The sequence below is a fragment of the Mus musculus genome, chromosome 10, assembly GCF_000001635.26.
Source record: "Mus musculus strain C57BL/6J chromosome 10, GRCm38.p6 C57BL/6J".
NCBI lineage: Eukaryota > Metazoa > Chordata > Mammalia > Rodentia > Muridae > Mus > Mus musculus.
This window is the reverse complement of record NC_000076.6, coordinates 25,463,352-25,480,684: the sequence shown is the minus strand read 5'-3', so window position 1 is coordinate 25,480,684 and position 17,333 is coordinate 25,463,352. Positions and strand designations below refer to the sequence as shown.

General features: G+C 42.8%; 1 protein-coding gene across 21 annotated transcripts in view; it reads right to left on the bottom strand.

Moving 5' to 3' along the window:
• The window catches only part of Epb41l2 (erythrocyte membrane protein band 4.1 like 2), a 163,738-nt gene that overhangs the window by 42,835 nt on the left and 103,570 nt on the right, over nucleotides 1-17,333 (bottom strand). For all 21 annotated transcript variants that reach the window (XR_001779454.2, XM_006512506.2, XM_006512513.2 and 18 more), the window contains exons 5-10: nucleotides 12,547-12,589; nucleotides 11,414-11,489; nucleotides 9,048-9,266; nucleotides 7,522-7,609; nucleotides 1,524-1,676; nucleotides 920-1,017 (exon numbers count right to left, since the gene is read on the bottom strand). Coding sequence is in view for 20 of the 21 variants with exons in the window: in XM_006512506.2 (XP_006512569.1) it covers nucleotides 920-1,017; nucleotides 1,524-1,676; nucleotides 7,522-7,609; nucleotides 9,048-9,266; nucleotides 11,414-11,489; nucleotides 12,547-12,589 (677 nt within the window). In the remaining variant the exon portion in view is untranslated. The remainder of the gene's footprint in view (nucleotides 1-919; nucleotides 1,018-1,523; nucleotides 1,677-7,521; nucleotides 7,610-9,047; nucleotides 9,267-11,413; nucleotides 11,490-12,546; nucleotides 12,590-17,333) is intronic.

Sequence of the window (17,333 nt, the reverse complement as noted above, 5' to 3'; positions counted from 1 at the left end):
GGAAAGCATGGGTATGTAACTGGCCAAAGAAGCCAGAGGTATCTATGGTAAAGTAAATTTGCCAAGCAGGATGCCTTGATGTCTTCTAGACTGACTGTGTTGAGGCCTCTGAGCCCTTGAAGCATTCAGTACCCTAAGTGCTGACGCACAGTTCTCACTCAGCGCCCTTCAGCTACAAAGGACTGGAGACTACTCCCAAAGTCATCAATAGCTTCCTTTCCCCAGAGAGTTAACTTGGAATTGATGATAATACAGGAGGGATGAAATAAATAAACCAAAACAATGTCTATCCATCCTTAAAACAGGCAACATTAAACAAGGAAGGTGGTAAGATGGAGCGATAATACTTTTGGAAGGAAAAGAGGTGATTAAAGAAAGGTGGGGTGTTTGTGACCCCCGATTTCTACAGTGACTGCACTGCACTGAGAGCAATCCTGAGGCCAGGCCAGTGTGAACGGCTCTAGAAGACTGAATAGTTCAGATGCTAAGGGAGGCAGAAGGGCTGGCGGGCTGGTGGGCTGGCAGCAATGAGGACCCAACTAGTGCTGAAAAAGAGTTTTCTGAAATAGCATTGATACCCAAGGTTGTGACACTGCATCAATAACCACAGAAACGGCCATGTCAGGACATCAGATTAAACCAGTAGCAGCACACTGGGGTAGCTAGTGTGTTAGGACACAGGGGCTTGAGAGCAGGATAGATCCTCTCTGAACAAAAGGACCAATGATAGGCCCATGGTGGTGATGGGGAGAGAGGAGGCAAAGAACCAGATGGCACACTGAAGCATGGCTACAGGCAACAAAGATAGCCATTGTGAAATACAACTCTGATGTAGGACACAGATGCATCTGCCATGCCATCCGTCCCATCTGGCTTGGACAAGGTACAGCTGGCCACTCCATGAGACTTCTTCCCTTACCTGTAGAAAGTGTGATGTTCCACACACACCTTCCATAGCCGTTTAGCTGCCCGGTGGTTTGGCAATTTGAATCCAATGGTACTCTCAAACTGTTCCAGCTGGAATAGACCCATAAAAACAAAATCAGCCTATTCTTTAACCAAGGGCTATATGCTACGGTAAGCAGATGCAGTCGTTTCTGGCAGAAGGAATTCTTCTTTAGTAAATAACTGTCAGTCAATCTATATAATCATACAAGAAACACATTCCCGACTGCGATACTGTTTCTGTGAAAAGCAGTATGAATTGCCGACTGCCCAAGCAAACTGACTGCTCAGTGCCACTACAGCACATTCCATCACTTACCTGAGTCAGCAACAACAAAAAGCTCCTACTATGTGTGGGAGAGGGAATAAAAGAATCCTTCTTGTGAACAATCTAGTAATTTTGTAAATCAGCAACAGGAATGTTCATATATCATCAAGAATGATGTCTTGTGTAGCATAAAGAACAAAGAAGGGTTTCCTTCTGCAATATTTTTATGGAAGAATTCATTTACCCCTCCTAAGAGGAAGGGGTCACTGACAGTGCTTTAGCCACGCCAAGGGTACAGGACACTGCTCACCTCTGCTGGTCTAACTTTAATGTAGAAATTACTGCGCTTATAGGAAATTTTCAAAATCTTCGGCCAAGCAAAACGATTGATCCTTAGTCTGTCTTTGTAAATGAGAAGGCCATTGGCACACACACCCAGCTTGATGTCCACACCTTCAGAGTCCTGCCAAGTATGACCGATGGTACAGTTAGAGTGACAAGTTAGGTAGACTGAGGCAAATCAAACTTCAAATGAGTGAAAATGTCAACTTAATATGATTACATTTAAACGTTAGTGAGAGTGCCTAAATTAACTCCACTAATAAGATGATCCATCTTCAGGGATCAGGTTGAATTTGCAAAATGATGTGAAAATATCATTTACAAGACATAACCTGTAAAAGATTTAATTTATGCATTTTCAAGTTCTGCAACAAGGAACTTAACAAGTTAACAAGGAAGAAACAACCGCCAGATGGAGGTATTTTGAGGCTACAGGACAGAGCACGCCCCTGGAACAAGTCTGTCCCCATGGACAGGCTGCCTGGCCTGCTCTAAGGTACATTCTACTATTTTATCACCAAACTTACATGGCTATGCTAGCTGGCAGCTGGTAAGATTATACCTATAAACCTGTCTTCTAGAGTGTTGAGGCCTCTGAGCCCTTGAAGCATTCAGTACCCTAAGTGCTGACGCACAGTTCTCACTCAGCGCCCTTCAGCTACAAAGGACTGGAGACTACTCCCAAAGTCATCAATAGCTTCCTTTCCCCAGAGAGCTAACTTGGGATAGATGACAATACAGGATAATCCCACGCCTGAAGAGTTTGGTTTATTTGCTCACATAAACAAACACACAAAAGTAAAGAGCAGTCAGCTTCAAGTGTGTTTAAAAAGGAAGCACGGGACCCTTCCCTTCCAAAGTCACTCAGTACTTAAGATAAGAGATGCACAATGCTCAGAACACACAAGCGCTCTTTCCATCAGGGCCCAGATAATCCCAGTCAACACAGAGAAACTCAACAGTACGACTCAAGAGAGGTGCACTTGTTAAGAAATCATGAACAATATGGGATAAAATTTCACACAGAGCAAAGACAACACATTAAGAAGTCTCAATTCAATGACAGCATGTTTGCCAGCGCCATTACAAAAAAGAACATAACATAATTTAGCTTTTCTTTAACGTACAATATAACTAATTGATACTAACTTCATTTTCTGCTATGATACCTGAATAATTCAAATACAAGGGCACAAACTTACAGTAGACCACACTAGCAGGTTTTAACACACTGGGCTGCCGACAGCCAATGAAGGTTTGCTGCAAAAGCCCAACGACCCAAGAGCCAATGGGGAGATGGAGGAAACCAGCTCCAAACTCGTCTCTGCCTTCCACACACGCATGCCCACTTACATATCAAACACACAACAGTAAAACAAAGTAAAATAGCCAGTCCTCTACTCTCGGGAATCCTAGCGGCCTCAACAATCTAGGAGCAGCAGAGAAAGTCAGGTGAATTAGGCATAGGTACCCAAACTACTTGGCCTCAAACTAAAGTGTTTGTCAAAAGCATCAACACCCATGGCCAATGGGAGAGGGTGCAAGATGGCCGAAAATATTGTTTTCATCATAGCTAAGGAGGTGACATTCACTGGAAACAGACAAAGCCAGCTCAATCTAGTACGAAACAATCTTTAGACAGTACAAACAAGTATTTTTATTTTACTTAAAAAAAAAAAACAACTCGACCTGTACTCAAGGCAATCAGTGCCTGTATGGCTGGCCCACACTGCTTTAAATGTATCAGTATTTGTGAACAGTCATGGATGAGGGCACGAAGTGCAAGGAGGAAAAGCACTCTCAATCTTCAGGTCTGAGCTGTGCCACTCAGCACAATACAAAATAACAATAAAAAAAAAAAAAAAAAACTGACTCCAGCAATTGTCGTCTGCTCTGACCCAGAAGCTGCCTGGCTGGAAGGTCTCCTGAGAGGTTTAAGATGCTGAAGGCTCCCTCCCTGTGTAGTCACATCAGCTGGTTCTAACAGTCGGCACCTCCAGAAACAAGCCCTTGCAGACCAGCCTTCTACAGAGGTCTGGCAGCCACTCTGCTGTCCACCATTCAGCACTAGAGGGTACAGGACCATGCCAGCGTCCCCGGGGACTACTGTCTGTGCTTTCATGCCCCCTTTTCTTCTACAAATAAAAAGAAACTAAAGCAAGCAAATAAACAAAGCCCCTCCAGCGTTAGGAAGATCAGATTTACTAAGTAGTAACATTTATCAGAGTCTCAGGCAAAGGTGACTGCCAGCCACAGACAACATCAGACAAGGTGTCCTCTTTATTATTTCATGTGTTTATAAAACAAATACATTCAAATCTCAAAAAGACAGTATACATGAATACATTTTTTAAAACTGAAGTGTTTCATCTAGCAGTCTAAACATATGATATTACCAGAGACTATTCACTGAACTCAAAGGGAGGAAATCTGTAAATGTAAGTACAATTTCAATACAAACAACTAAAGCCATATGTGGAGGCCCACCCACACCTTGCATCCCAGCAACTTGGGAAACAGAGGCAGGTAGATCTCTTGAGTTCAAAGCCAGCCTGTTTTACATAGCAAGTTCAGGCCAACCATAGCTACACAGTGAGATCCTATTTCAAAGTAAAACAAAAATAAAACAGACACTCAGAGCAGATCTCATAGAAAGAAGCCAAGAATTAGACTACTCAGAGGCACAAACAACAACAACAACAACAAAAAAAAAACCAACCCAGCCACACAAATGAAGTCAAGCAAGAAAATGCTTCAAGACATTAACTTTCTTTCTACACAAAGAGATACAAGTGATTTTCATTTTCTATGTTAAATATACATTATTTTGAAATGAAGAAAAATATTTTAAAATAAAGCCACCAAGCACAACGGAGTCCTTTGCAAATATAACACAAAAGCAACGGTTACTAACCACAGACCTAGAAAGAGAAGGCGTCTCTGCATGGACGTTTCCTGGCAGCACGATAGCCACTTGGTAAACTGCATGCGACTGGCGGAATGGGTAGAATCTCTCAGATACTGACTCTAGACAAACCAAACCTATCACTTTTCCTCTTGTCCTCCTAAAGTCTCACCACTCCATGTAGGATCACTCAGCAGGAATGCTCGTTAGTGGTGTCCTCTCAATCAACCCAGGCCTCCTATCACAGGCCTCCACCATCCCACCCATGTGAGATAGCTGAAGCCTCCATCATCCCATCCATCCACCACAGATGAAGCCTCCATCATCCCATCCATCCACCACAGATGAAGCCTCCATCATCCCACCCATGTGAGACAGCTGAAGCCTCCATCATCCCACCCACTACAGATGAAGCCTCCATCATCCCATCCATCCACTACAGATGAAGCCTCCATCATCCCACCCATGCACTACAGATGAAGCCTCCACCATCCCACCCATCCACTACAGATGAAGCCTCCACCATCCCATCCACTACAGATGAAGCCTCCATCATCCCACCCATGCACTACAGATGAAGCCTCCACCATCCCACCCATCCACTACAGATGAAGCCTCCATCATCCCACCCATGCACTACAGATGAAGCCTCCATCATCCCACCCATGCACTACAGATGAAGCCTCCATCATCCCACCCATCCACTACAGATGAAGCCTCCATCATCCCACCCATGCACTACAGATGAAGCCTCCATCATCCCACCCATGCACTACAGATGAAGCCTCCATCATCCCACCCATGCACTACAGATGAAGCCTCCATCATCCCACCCATGCACTACAGATGAAGCCTCCATCATCCCACCCACTACAGATGAAGCCTCCATCATCCCATCCATCCACTACAGATGAAGCCTCCATCATCCCACCCATGCACTACAGATGAAGCCTCCATCATCCCACCCATGCACTACAGATGAAGCCTCCATCATCCCACCCACTACAGATGAAGCCTCCATCATCCCATCCATCCACTACAGATGAAGCCTCCATCATCCCACCCATCCACTACAGATGAAGCCTCCACCATCCCACCCATGCACTACAGATGAAGCCTCCACCATCCCACCCATGCACTACAGATGAAGCCTCCACCATCCCACCCATGCACTACAGATGAAGCCTCCATCATCCCACCCATCCACTACAGATGAAGCCTCCATCATCCCACCCATGCACTACAGATGAAGCCTCCACCATCCCACCCATCCACTACAGATGAAGCCTCCATCATCCCACCCATGCACTACAGATGAAGCCTCCATCATCCCACCCATCCACTACAGATGAAGCCTCCACCATCCCACCCATGCACTACAGATGAAGCCTCCACCATCCCACCCATGCACTACAGATGAAGCCTCCACCATCCCACCCATCCACTACAGATGAAGCCTCCATCATCCCACCCATGCACTACAGATGAAGCCTCCACCATCCCACCCATGCACTACAGATGAAGCCTCCACCATCCCACCCATCCACTACAGATGAAGCCTCCATCATCCCACCCATGCACTACAGATGAAGCCTCCACCATCCCACCCATGCACTACAGATGAAGCCTCCATCATCCCACCCATGCACTACAGATGAAGCCTCCATCATCCCACCCATGCACTACAGATGAAGCCTCCATCATCCCACCCATGCACTACAGATGAAGCCTCCATCATCCCACCCACTACAGATGAAGCCTCCATCATCCCATCCATCCACTACAGATGAAGCCTCCACCATCCCACCCATGCACTACAGATGAAGCCTCCACCATCCCACCCATGCACTACAGATGAAGCCTCCACCATCCCACCCATGCACTACAGATGAAGCCTCCACCATCCCACCCATGCACTACAGATGAAGCCTCCATCATCCCACCCATGCACTACAGATGAAGCCTCCACCATCCCATCCACTACAGATGAAGCCTCCATCATCCCATCCACTACAGATGAAGCCTCCATCATCCCAGCCATGCACTACAGATGAAGCCTCCATCATCCCACCCATGCACTACAGATGAAGCCTCCATCATCCCACCCATGCACTACAGATGAAGCCTCCATCATCCCACCCATGCACTACAGATGAAGCCTCCACCATCCCATCCACTACAGATGAAGCCTCCATCATCCCACCCATGCACTACAGATGAAGCCTCCATCATCCCACCCATCCACTACAGATGAAGCCTCCACCATCCCACCCATGCACTACAGATGAAGCCTCCATCATCCCACCCATGCACTACAGATGAAGCCTCCATCATCCCATCCATGTGAGACAGCTGAAGCCACCATCGTCCCATCCATGTACTACTTCTGAGATTAGTCTGTGGGATTTCATGACCTGGAGCCAGGGCACATCTGTGCAGCTTTTGGCCCTCCCATGCTTCAAGATATGCTTTCTTCTCCCAAAAAAAGAGGTGAGGAAGGAATAGGGAGCGCAGACAGCGCGCAGACAGCAGCACTGGGCCTAACACAGGGGTTCTCAGCCTTCCTAAAGCTGCAAGCCTTTAAAACAGTTCCTCAGGCAGTTCTGGCCCCAACCATAAAGGTATTTTTGCTGGTACTTCATAACTGTAACTTTGCTACTGTTATGAATCATAATGTAATTATCTGTTTTCCAATGGTCTTAGGCAAACCCTATGAAAGGGTTCCTCAGCCCCCACAATGGGCCACACACAAACCTCAGGTTGAGAACCAATGGTCTTAGCAGAAGATGGAGCATAGCAATGAACCAGGACAACAGGGTAAGGAGTAAGGGATACCAAAGACAGTTCTGTAGTAAGAACTCTTACAGAGACATTAATAAAACCAACAGAAGAAGAAAGTAGAGAGACAAGGGATTCCCACAGCATGAATTTTATAAGTAATCACCAAGAAATATTGCAGACCAAAGTGGTGACAAACCACCTTTTCCAAAAAGAATCAGGCTTTGTGAAAGTGGAAATTTCTCAGAACTTCAGTCACCAAGCTGGAATTCATTCACAATACCTTGGCATGGTGCAGGTCAACACCGTACATGGAAAGCCTCTTTGCGTTCTCTAAGAACTGAGAGTCGGCTTGTGCTGGAGATAAGCCCCTGAGAATCAAAAGACACTGTGTCACCGGGAGATGCAAACATGTGTAGTCATGACAGATATGGCTGTTCGCAGGCCTGGAGAGTTGGGGCTGCAGGGGGAAACTGTCTGGCTGTAGAAAAGCAGAATAGGAGACAAGATGCAGCTCTGCCTCTAAGGCCAGGGTAAGGAGTAAGGGCTACCAAAGACAGTTCTGTACTAAAGACAGAACTTTAGCCTGCGTGCTCAAGAAGGTGGACTTCCACCCTTCCTACTTTCTCCTTGAAATGATGCTCTTTGTGGTTCTCACTGTGGAGAACAGCCCAAGCAATACGGGTGCAACCCATGCTAACGAGAGAGAATGAGCAAACTCTGACTTTGCAATCTTAAAACTGGTAAATTCCTAGTTGTTTGTTTAATTCTGCTAGTATTGATCAGAATTACTTGTATTTGATTTTCTAAGTATGGCAAGCAGCAGAGTACTCTGCCTAGAGAAATGTATTTTTATTTCTATTTCTCCAGCCAAACAAACTTAAGCAACAGGTATACTGATCTCTGTCTCAAAAGTCTTCATTTCCAACACAGCATTTCATACTACCAGTTCAAATCTGGGTGACAAAAAAATGTCTGTTGAGTAGAATTTCAATAAAGGGTGGGGTGGGGTGGGGAATCAAATGTTGCCCTTTTAATTTTTTTTAAATGAAAGTTAATGTATAATGCCCCTTAAGAGTTTTAAATCTCTGAAAGTTATTCAAATGATTTTAGTCAATATTCCATAAGATTATGGTCTTCATATGTAAATATTTTATAGCTTAGAAAGATATTAGAAAACTCATATAAAACTCCATCTTGACAGAAATATGAAAGTAATCAAAAGTACACATACCATTCAAGTAATTTAAGTACTCCTCACCTAAACAAAGGGACGCTTTCTGTGACTCATGGGGCCAGCTGTTAACTTCAGCTGTCCCCATCCGTCACTATCTGCACATCAAATCCAGATGCTTCAATACCTTTTAGCTTTTTAAAAAGTATTATTTTGAAAAATCTCAAACATGAATACAGTGTGTTTTGATATCATCTCCCCCCACCATCTCCCTGGCTTTCTTATAAAATATAGTAATACTTTATACTGAGAGGTAGAAGAAATGTAAAGTTATGTCATACAGTATGCACACAAGTCTGCTTCCTGTGTACTGGTTGAGAATAACAGGGTGAGGGAGAAGTCACGTGGGAACATACGCTACTCTGATATAGGAGTTTATCAAGAACACAATCTCCACGTTACACTAAAACCAACCATACAAGGGCATCTCAAGAGCTCGAGGCTGTGCCCATCAGTGTTGGACAAGCACCCAAAGGAGCCAGTAGACATTAAAGCTGCTTCTCAATGCTAAGCAAGCAATACGCCTATGTCTGTCTCCCACCATGTGTCTGTCTCCTGCCAGCTCATCGACAGACCTGTGAGTTTTATGCAGTTCTGACACCTTTTCCTCCAACTCCTTGGTGTGGGCCGGGGCAAACTGGAAGTCACCAAGATCAATACTGTCATATTCTTCTGGGTCATAGTCCCCATGCTCGGCCTGCAAGGTGTAGGATCCCAAGAGGGCGTGAGTCACAAAGGAGCAGGGCAGGCGGCCAGAGGCGATGTCCTGCCTTAGCTGAAGGCACAAGAAGTATCTGTGAGGGTCAGAGAGAGAGTTATCAGTCAACCTTACATTTTAGCATTCCACTGCAAACAAATACACGTTATTGGGACTATTTATACTCATAGCAAAAATAGCCATTTCATAACATGAAGATTTACCCTGCTCCTTGAGCATCTAAACTGCTGGCGTGTTTATAAAACTAAGTCTAAAAGTTAATTAAGACAATAGACATTTTGACAGCAATCATTTATCAAGGGAAAGAAAGAAAGAAAGAAAGAGAGGGAAGGAGGGAGGAAGAAAGGAAAAAGAAAAAAAATCTAGTCACTCACTCTTGCCCACTCTTACCCTTTCATACTAATTTCCTCTTTTCCTAAAATGCCTTTAGCAACAACAGTCCCGCTAAATCTACCTTGACACCCTTGCTTGTCTACTCTCTTATACAAGAGACTCTGAAGTCTGAGAGCTGATGTATAGTCCTGCACAGGTTACCGTGCTTGACGCCCAAGGCTACTGTGCTGCCTCTGAGGGTGACAGTGAATGTTAGGTGCATAAGCAAGCGGCTGGCATGGAGCCTGGAATCACTACCTGGTAACTGGAACAGCAACAGCTACCTGGAGTCAAGGCGATAACTGTCTCAGTACACCATTATATAAGAAGTGTTGGTTTTTACTAAACTAATATAAAATGTGATTTATTTTCTATGAAGTTTGTTTTCTTTTTCTTTTCAGCTCCATTATCAACACTTTTTTGGGACATATTAAAACCTAATCTCTTCTCTGCTCTCAGCAAATTTACCATTTGCTGAAGTTTCCAGTGACCCTGAGATGAACAGCAGTGACCTCACTTAGATGATCTTTTCAGGGTTATCCTTCGTGACGAACTTCCCCGGGGCTGACAGGTGATCTCCACTATGAATCTTAAGAGCTGTTAGTCTCTTGCTTTTCTTGTTCTGTCCTTCACATAGGGGAGGCACAGTCTCTGGGCAGGCCTCAAGGCTGGTGAAGCACTGAGCAACCAGGCAGGGCTCCAGTTCAGCTTAACTCTACCCAAGTTTCCATGGGTCAATCCCACAGGAGACAGGAACTCTAGGATCAGCATGGCCCCACACTTACAAAAGGACTCACACAAGCTCTGCAATCGCTCTAGAATTTTCTGCTTAAAGAATCTTCTCACTGAGGTTGTAGTCTGAGTATTTTCATGCATTTCAGAAGTCCTCTTTTTAAGGCCAGTTGTGTTCCTTTGACTTGTAGAACTACACAAACACAACAGCACTGCTCTGGAGAACTGAATTTTAAGTTGGATCCCAGGCTGCTGAACCCACACCATAGCCTTACTACATCTCCCACACCTGTGTCCACACACACACACACACACACACACACACACACACACACACAGAGGTTCCTTTGCCTACTAACTAGGTAAATATAAATACATGATACTTGTATACATGAGATTGACACAGGTATACACGGGGGTAAACTATTAACATATGAAACCCTGAAGGTAAGTGCCTTTCACCATATATCTAAGACACAGGATGTAAATTTGCTGGCAATACCTTTTTTTATTCAAGTGTTTTATTACTTAAATAGAAAAGAAGAACCAAAGATGAGTAAGTAATTAAAAGTCTTGACACTGCTAATACTTCAAGCTATTTGGGACAAGATCCAGTTTTAAGTGAACATCTAAGTTTGTTTTATTTTGTTTTGACAGCTGCTGGAGGCTAGTGTGAGGGCTTAGCAGCTACAGGTACTTGCAGCCCAAAGACATGTGCTTAATAACCCAAGTTCAATCCCTAGAATCCACAGAGGTGGGAGAAGCAAACAGACTCCACAAGTTACCTTCTTACTCTACATGTCCACCCTATATACTCTCTGACATACACAGTAATATATATTAACTATGAGATGGCTTAGCACTTACTGTTCTTACAAGGGGCAGAAACTGGCTTCATAGAACCTACACACTGACTGAGATCTGCCTGTAACCCATCTCCCTCTTCTCCCTGTATGTACTAGCCATGCAGGTGGTACACATATAGATATGCAGGCAAAATTTTATACCACACTTTCTTTTATTGCTCTTTCAGTCCTACAGTTACAACCATACTCACAGAACACAGAAATAAATAATAGTAATAAGCAAAGATTATTTCAAAATGTAAATACAAGGTACCTGGTGATATCTTCAGTCAGCTGAGAAGGATCTGGAGGATAAAATTTCACATTGAAAGTGAACAGCCAGGGAAGATCTGAAATTATAAAATCTCAGTTATTTACCAAATACCAGGTTTGAGTGGTTTTTGTTTTGAGTAATTTGTTATCACCTCAATTAACATAAATAAGCTTGATCTACAAATTAAGTGCCAGGATAGCCAGAACTGTTTTACAAAGAATCTCTGTCTCAAACAAACAAACAAACAAACAAAAAACTCTAAACTAAAAAACAAACATACATCAAAACAAAAAAAATGTACAGTTCCAAATGAAAATGAATACTACAATTATATTAGGTATCACAAAGCAAATCATCTCAAACAAAAGGTGGAACGTGAGGCTGCGGAGATGGCTCAGTCTGCACAGCATGAAGCCTGGACTCCATCTTTGCAGGGTACAGAGAGGCATGCACTTGAACTCCAGACTGGGGAGGTGGACACTGTAGAGCAAGGCACGTTCAATGGATTGGCAGTCTAGTCAACTTGATGGGCTCCAGGTTCAGTGAGAAACTGTTATCTCAGAAAACAGGATGGGGAGTAATCAAGGAAGACACCAAAGGTTGACCTCTGGCACGAGCATGGACACGTGCGCACGCGCGCGCGCACACACACACACACACGCATACACACACACACAAAGCACACTCATGCACACATTCAGATATATACAACATATACATACAACATAAATGTCACCCAAAAAAAGTTCAATGTATTTTTTAAACGCCAGGCTATAATCTCAGACAAGTCGATTTCACAGACATGTAAGAATAAGTCTATTGCCTCCTCAAAGGGAAGGCTCAAAGCCACCCACAGTCATACTCGTGGTTTTGTTGTTGTTTAAGGTTGGGTTGCACTGTGCGGCCTGGAGCTCAGGATCCCTGCCTCAGCCTCTTGGGTGTTAGGACTGCAAGCTCCTGACACCATGTCCAGCTAAAGTCACTTTCACAAGTATCTTACAGTATTGTTATCTCTGCATGCAAAACAGGACCAGCACCCTATTCTATGTGACAATTGTAGTAGCTATCCCATGGGTTTTTATTAAAGGCAGAAATAATATGAACTAATTTAAGTATGGGTCTTAAATACTCACTTTTCAGCTGTCTCTTTATTTCCTTTGCAGGATCTAGCCAGTTCTGTAGGAGGGAAAAAAACAAAAAAACAAAAAAAAAAAAACAAAAACAAAAACTCAGTTTTGCATAAGAACTATCCCACATCCCCAAAATAAAGTGGAACAATTTATAGTCCATACCTTACATCTCATATCTAGTTATATAGCTTTCACTTGTTAGCATTCTCCTGAGTGTACATGTGTGTACATGTGTGTGTACCCATGTGTATGCATGTGCTCTCGTGTGCATATGAAATGTTAAATCTTTGATACAATAATGATAAAGGGCAACTTATCTATATATAACTTTATTACATAGACCTGCTTCACAAATCACCCCGCAGACATTGAAATAAGTTGTTCCTAGTTTCTTCTTACTTAAAGATAAAATGTGAATTGTAAACCACTGGCTCAGAAATACGCATGCCCTGATCCAAACAATCACATCAAACTCTAAAGCTAACCTCTTCACATCCTTCAGCCTCTTGTCTCTACAACTCAGACCTCGAAGAGATAATGCCATCCGCCCCGCTCTGTTTCTCATTTGAATTTAGAAAACACAATTCTAACATCCTTGGAATGCAATATCCTTCCGTTTGCCTCTCATTTCTATTCTTTGAGAAAGTCAACCAAAAATAAAACAAAACATCTTAAAGCAACAAAAAGAAAGGAAGAAAGAAACAAAGAAAAAAAAGTAAAAGAAGAGAGAAGAAAAGGAAGAAAAGAAATAAATTCCAGTCTCTGAACCACATAAGAATAGTGAATCTTTCAAACTGTAAAACAAACAGTTCCTACAAATTATCAAAAATTTTGCACTTTGTGTTTTCCCACCCTATTGTTAAGTCATAAGAAAGCCATTCACCTTCCTAATGTAGAACAAGTACATTTTTTGAAAAACAACACATTGATTCAAACAACTGACTTTATATATAGCAAGAAAGTCTGATGTTAAGTCTCCCACCCAATGTATTACAACCCCTGTATTTAAACACAATCTTATTCCCACGAAGAGAGAACAAAATGTTTGTTGTGACACAACTGCTGTCAATCTACTGAACTTTAACAGCACATGACCCACCATTAAAAAGTAATGACAGCAGCATCTTTTCAAAGTAGTCCTCAGATTTTACTATACCATGAACTCTGGCAGCAAGAATCCAGACCATAATCAACAAGGTATATGTGTCTCTGCCCTAACACTGGTGACAGATAGTCAACGCTCTCATTAATGAGCCACCAGAGCATGGTCCACTATTACTGATGTTCCAGCTGCATGGGGCACTGATGTGAGGGACCAGTGAGACCCCATAATGGAACCTCGAGTGCTGTGTTAGGAAACAGCTCTATTTTTTCACTAAAAAAAAAAAAAAGTAGCATTCAGTTTCCTTACCCTGCAGCTGCTGTCCTACACACAGCTGGCCACAAATGGGTAACTATGATAAGAACACAAGAACAAGAAAAGCACATCGTTCAGCTTTTAATCAGGCTGCACTGAGGCTAGGCAGAGGGGAAAGAGGGTTAAATGTGTGGCACTGAAACCAAGAGAGTAATGATCACAAAGGGAAGGGACTCAGGGACAACTGGTACAAACCTCAGTGACAAGACCCCTTCTATCCCTGACACAGAAATACTGCTCGTCTCACAGACAGACCTCCCAGATCCCAGTTTCCTTAAGGATAAGCTGACACAGATGCCTGCCAGAGAGAAGCAAATGGTTTCTGTGTTCCAGGGAAGAACAATGGAACCCGCACATGGGCCCGAGGTCCCAGCTACCACACTTTCTATCCTCAGGACCAACTCTCCCAATTACCTGATAACAGGGAGGGACTAAGGGGTCTAAAGATCTAAATATTCACGAGTGACAAGTTGGCAAGTTAAATTGAGACTGTCACCCTTAGGCCACTTGTCACAACACTGACTGCCTGTCAGACACACTGAAGGCTGCTGTGGCATCTTGTATTGTATGGCTCTGTTCTGGGTTGCTTTCCTGTGCCTACGAGAAACACTGACAAAAGCAACCTGGGGGAGGGAAGTGTTTCTAGGCGTTACACTTGTAAGTCACCTGCCATCACTGTGGGTTAGAGCAAGAACTCAACCAAGACCCGAAGCAGAAACCAGAGAGCAATGCAGCCTAGGCCATGCCCTTCTGCCTCTCTCACTGCTTCATTCTCAGTGAGGTTTCTTAAATAGCTCACACCTACCTGCCTATGGATGGAGCTGCCCAGAATAGGTTTGGGCCTTCCTTCATCTACCATCAATCAAGATGATCTCTAACAAACATGGCCATGGGCTAACTAGATCTGGGCAATTCAATCGAGGTTCCGCCTTCCCAGGGGACTCTAGGTTGTATCAAACTGACAACAGAAACTATCCAGTACAGGATCCTTACCCAGAGATACCAGAGGCTGTGTCTACATGACAGGACTGAGCAGCAGAAACCACTGTTTCCTACCACACTGGCTTCCACTATGTAAGCTCCATTCCTCCCATGGAGGCAGGAGGTCTTGTCCACTCTCTGAGAGTACAGTTGTACACAGGCATGGATAGACTGTATCCATGCTCTCTAGGGTGCTTGGCATTTTTAGGGAACCTAACATTAAATATTAAAATCCAATACGTGTTGAGTGTTATCTGTCCATTTCTGCTTCCTCCTCCCCTGCAGTCTTCTTAAATGACTACACATTATTTTATTAAATTTACTTTTATTGAATAGTTATCTTTGAGTATGTAGGTTATGGTTGGTATATAATTTCTTGACTAGTGTTATAAATAATCAAGCAAAAGTTTAAAATATTTAATGTAACATTATAGAGGAACTTAAGTATATTCGTTGGATTACCAATTACACAAAACCAAGCATAAACTATTTGTGCTGCTCTGTTCTGACTCCTCTATAGTCAGGTTGCTCTTGGAACTCCTGACCCTCCACCTCACTTTTCCAAGTGCTAGGAAATTGTATATATATATATATATACTACCATACTTCACAAACAAAAAAATAAAATGGAAATTAACTTCTCTGGGTTGACACTTAAAGAAAAAAATGAATAAAGCATTAGACACATAAGAAATGAAAACCAGCATCAGTGAATAAAGAAGATGTTGAGATTAAAGATGGTGGTGAGTGGACACATAAGTACACACGTGTGAGCACACACAGCAGCCCCTCAGGGAATACTAGGATGTTCCTTACTATGGTAAAGAACTGGCTACTGTAACCACAAATACAGACTTTGGGCTTAGAAATATATGGAGTCAAACTACCACTTACTTCCCACCAGTTCTATGACTTCATTACATTTTTCACCCCGACTAAGCCTCAATTTCCTCAACAGCAAAATAGAATTCACAACATCTACCCAACTGAAGTGACCATCTTCCACCCTGGAGTCGCCCACTACTCTTCAGGCTGGATCTTAGGATTTCAGAGTTTGAACTGCTCACCCCCAGCAAAAGTGTGCCCATGTCTTCTTTGTTTTGGAGAGTCTCAGATTGGCTATGAGAATTTAACAAATTCACCCAAGTTCTCGTGTGTTAGGCAAATGCTGAAAGGATGAGAGTAGTCTTGTCTTAACCCTCCCCTTCCACAAGAACACGCACTGTTTCACCAGCTCCCTTCACTATGAACTGAACCACATGACACCAACACAAGAGGGAAGTTCCAGGTTTTCTGCATCACAGTGAAACTTATAGCCCATCTGGAGAACAGAAAATAATAAAGTTTAAATGAACTACACGTAGGATCTTGCTAAAGTTAATTACTATGCGCCTTTAGTTCTGCTTCTGGGGAGGATGGGTGGCTAGTAGTCAACTCCTTTAAACTTCAGAAAGACAGCATGGATATCAACTATACTTCTAAAAAGCACCTCTTATAGTACTGCTTATAGGAAACTGACTTATATAATGTCTGAGTCGAGTCAAATGTTAGACTCTGTTAACAACAAAAATTCAAGACTTTCCTCTTGAAGAGTCCAATATCTTTAATGATGAATTCATTTATTAATGAACACCAAAACTATATCAACTTACAATTCTGTATCAAAGAAAAGCATGTTGCTTTAGTCTATAAACTTTTAACATTTTCTATAGCACAGTTTACATGAGACTTTAACAGATGGTGAAAAGTTTGACACTAACTTACATTTTTATAATCACAATAAACTGAAATGCTTCCAACTCCGTGTCACAACTAAGAGACACAATGCTATACTAAAACCAAGATAGCACACATTTTCCCACATGACAAATTGCTACACAAAATACTTATAGCTCTGTCTAAATCCCACTTTACAAGAGGCTGAAGTAAGTACCCACGGCTTCTTTAAATGCATAGTATTTAGTGTGGGGAAGCAGCACAGCCAGGAGTCTGACACGGTGGTAAAGCCTGGGTCTGGCATACACACAACACAGGGACACACCCCATCTCCTACAGTGGGAACCTCAAGAACTTCAAAGAAGGACTGTGAAGCTAACTTTGACAGTAACAATTTTCTGGGGAAAAAAAAAAAGGAAGACTGTACACATCTATATTGAGAAGAATGAAAGTTGTTTTGCCTAAATGTATTTGAGACCTGGATTTTGCCTATACATATTTTTATATATAAACACATTGTATCTAAAAATGAGCATTATAGTCACATAATTATGTAACTTAACACATTCAAACTATATTTGAGTACTCACTTTCTGAAAAGTAAGTCTCCCAGAGGACACAGATGCAAAGTGTAAGTACTAAAGTGCCCATCCCACTTTACCATCATGTTATGTGA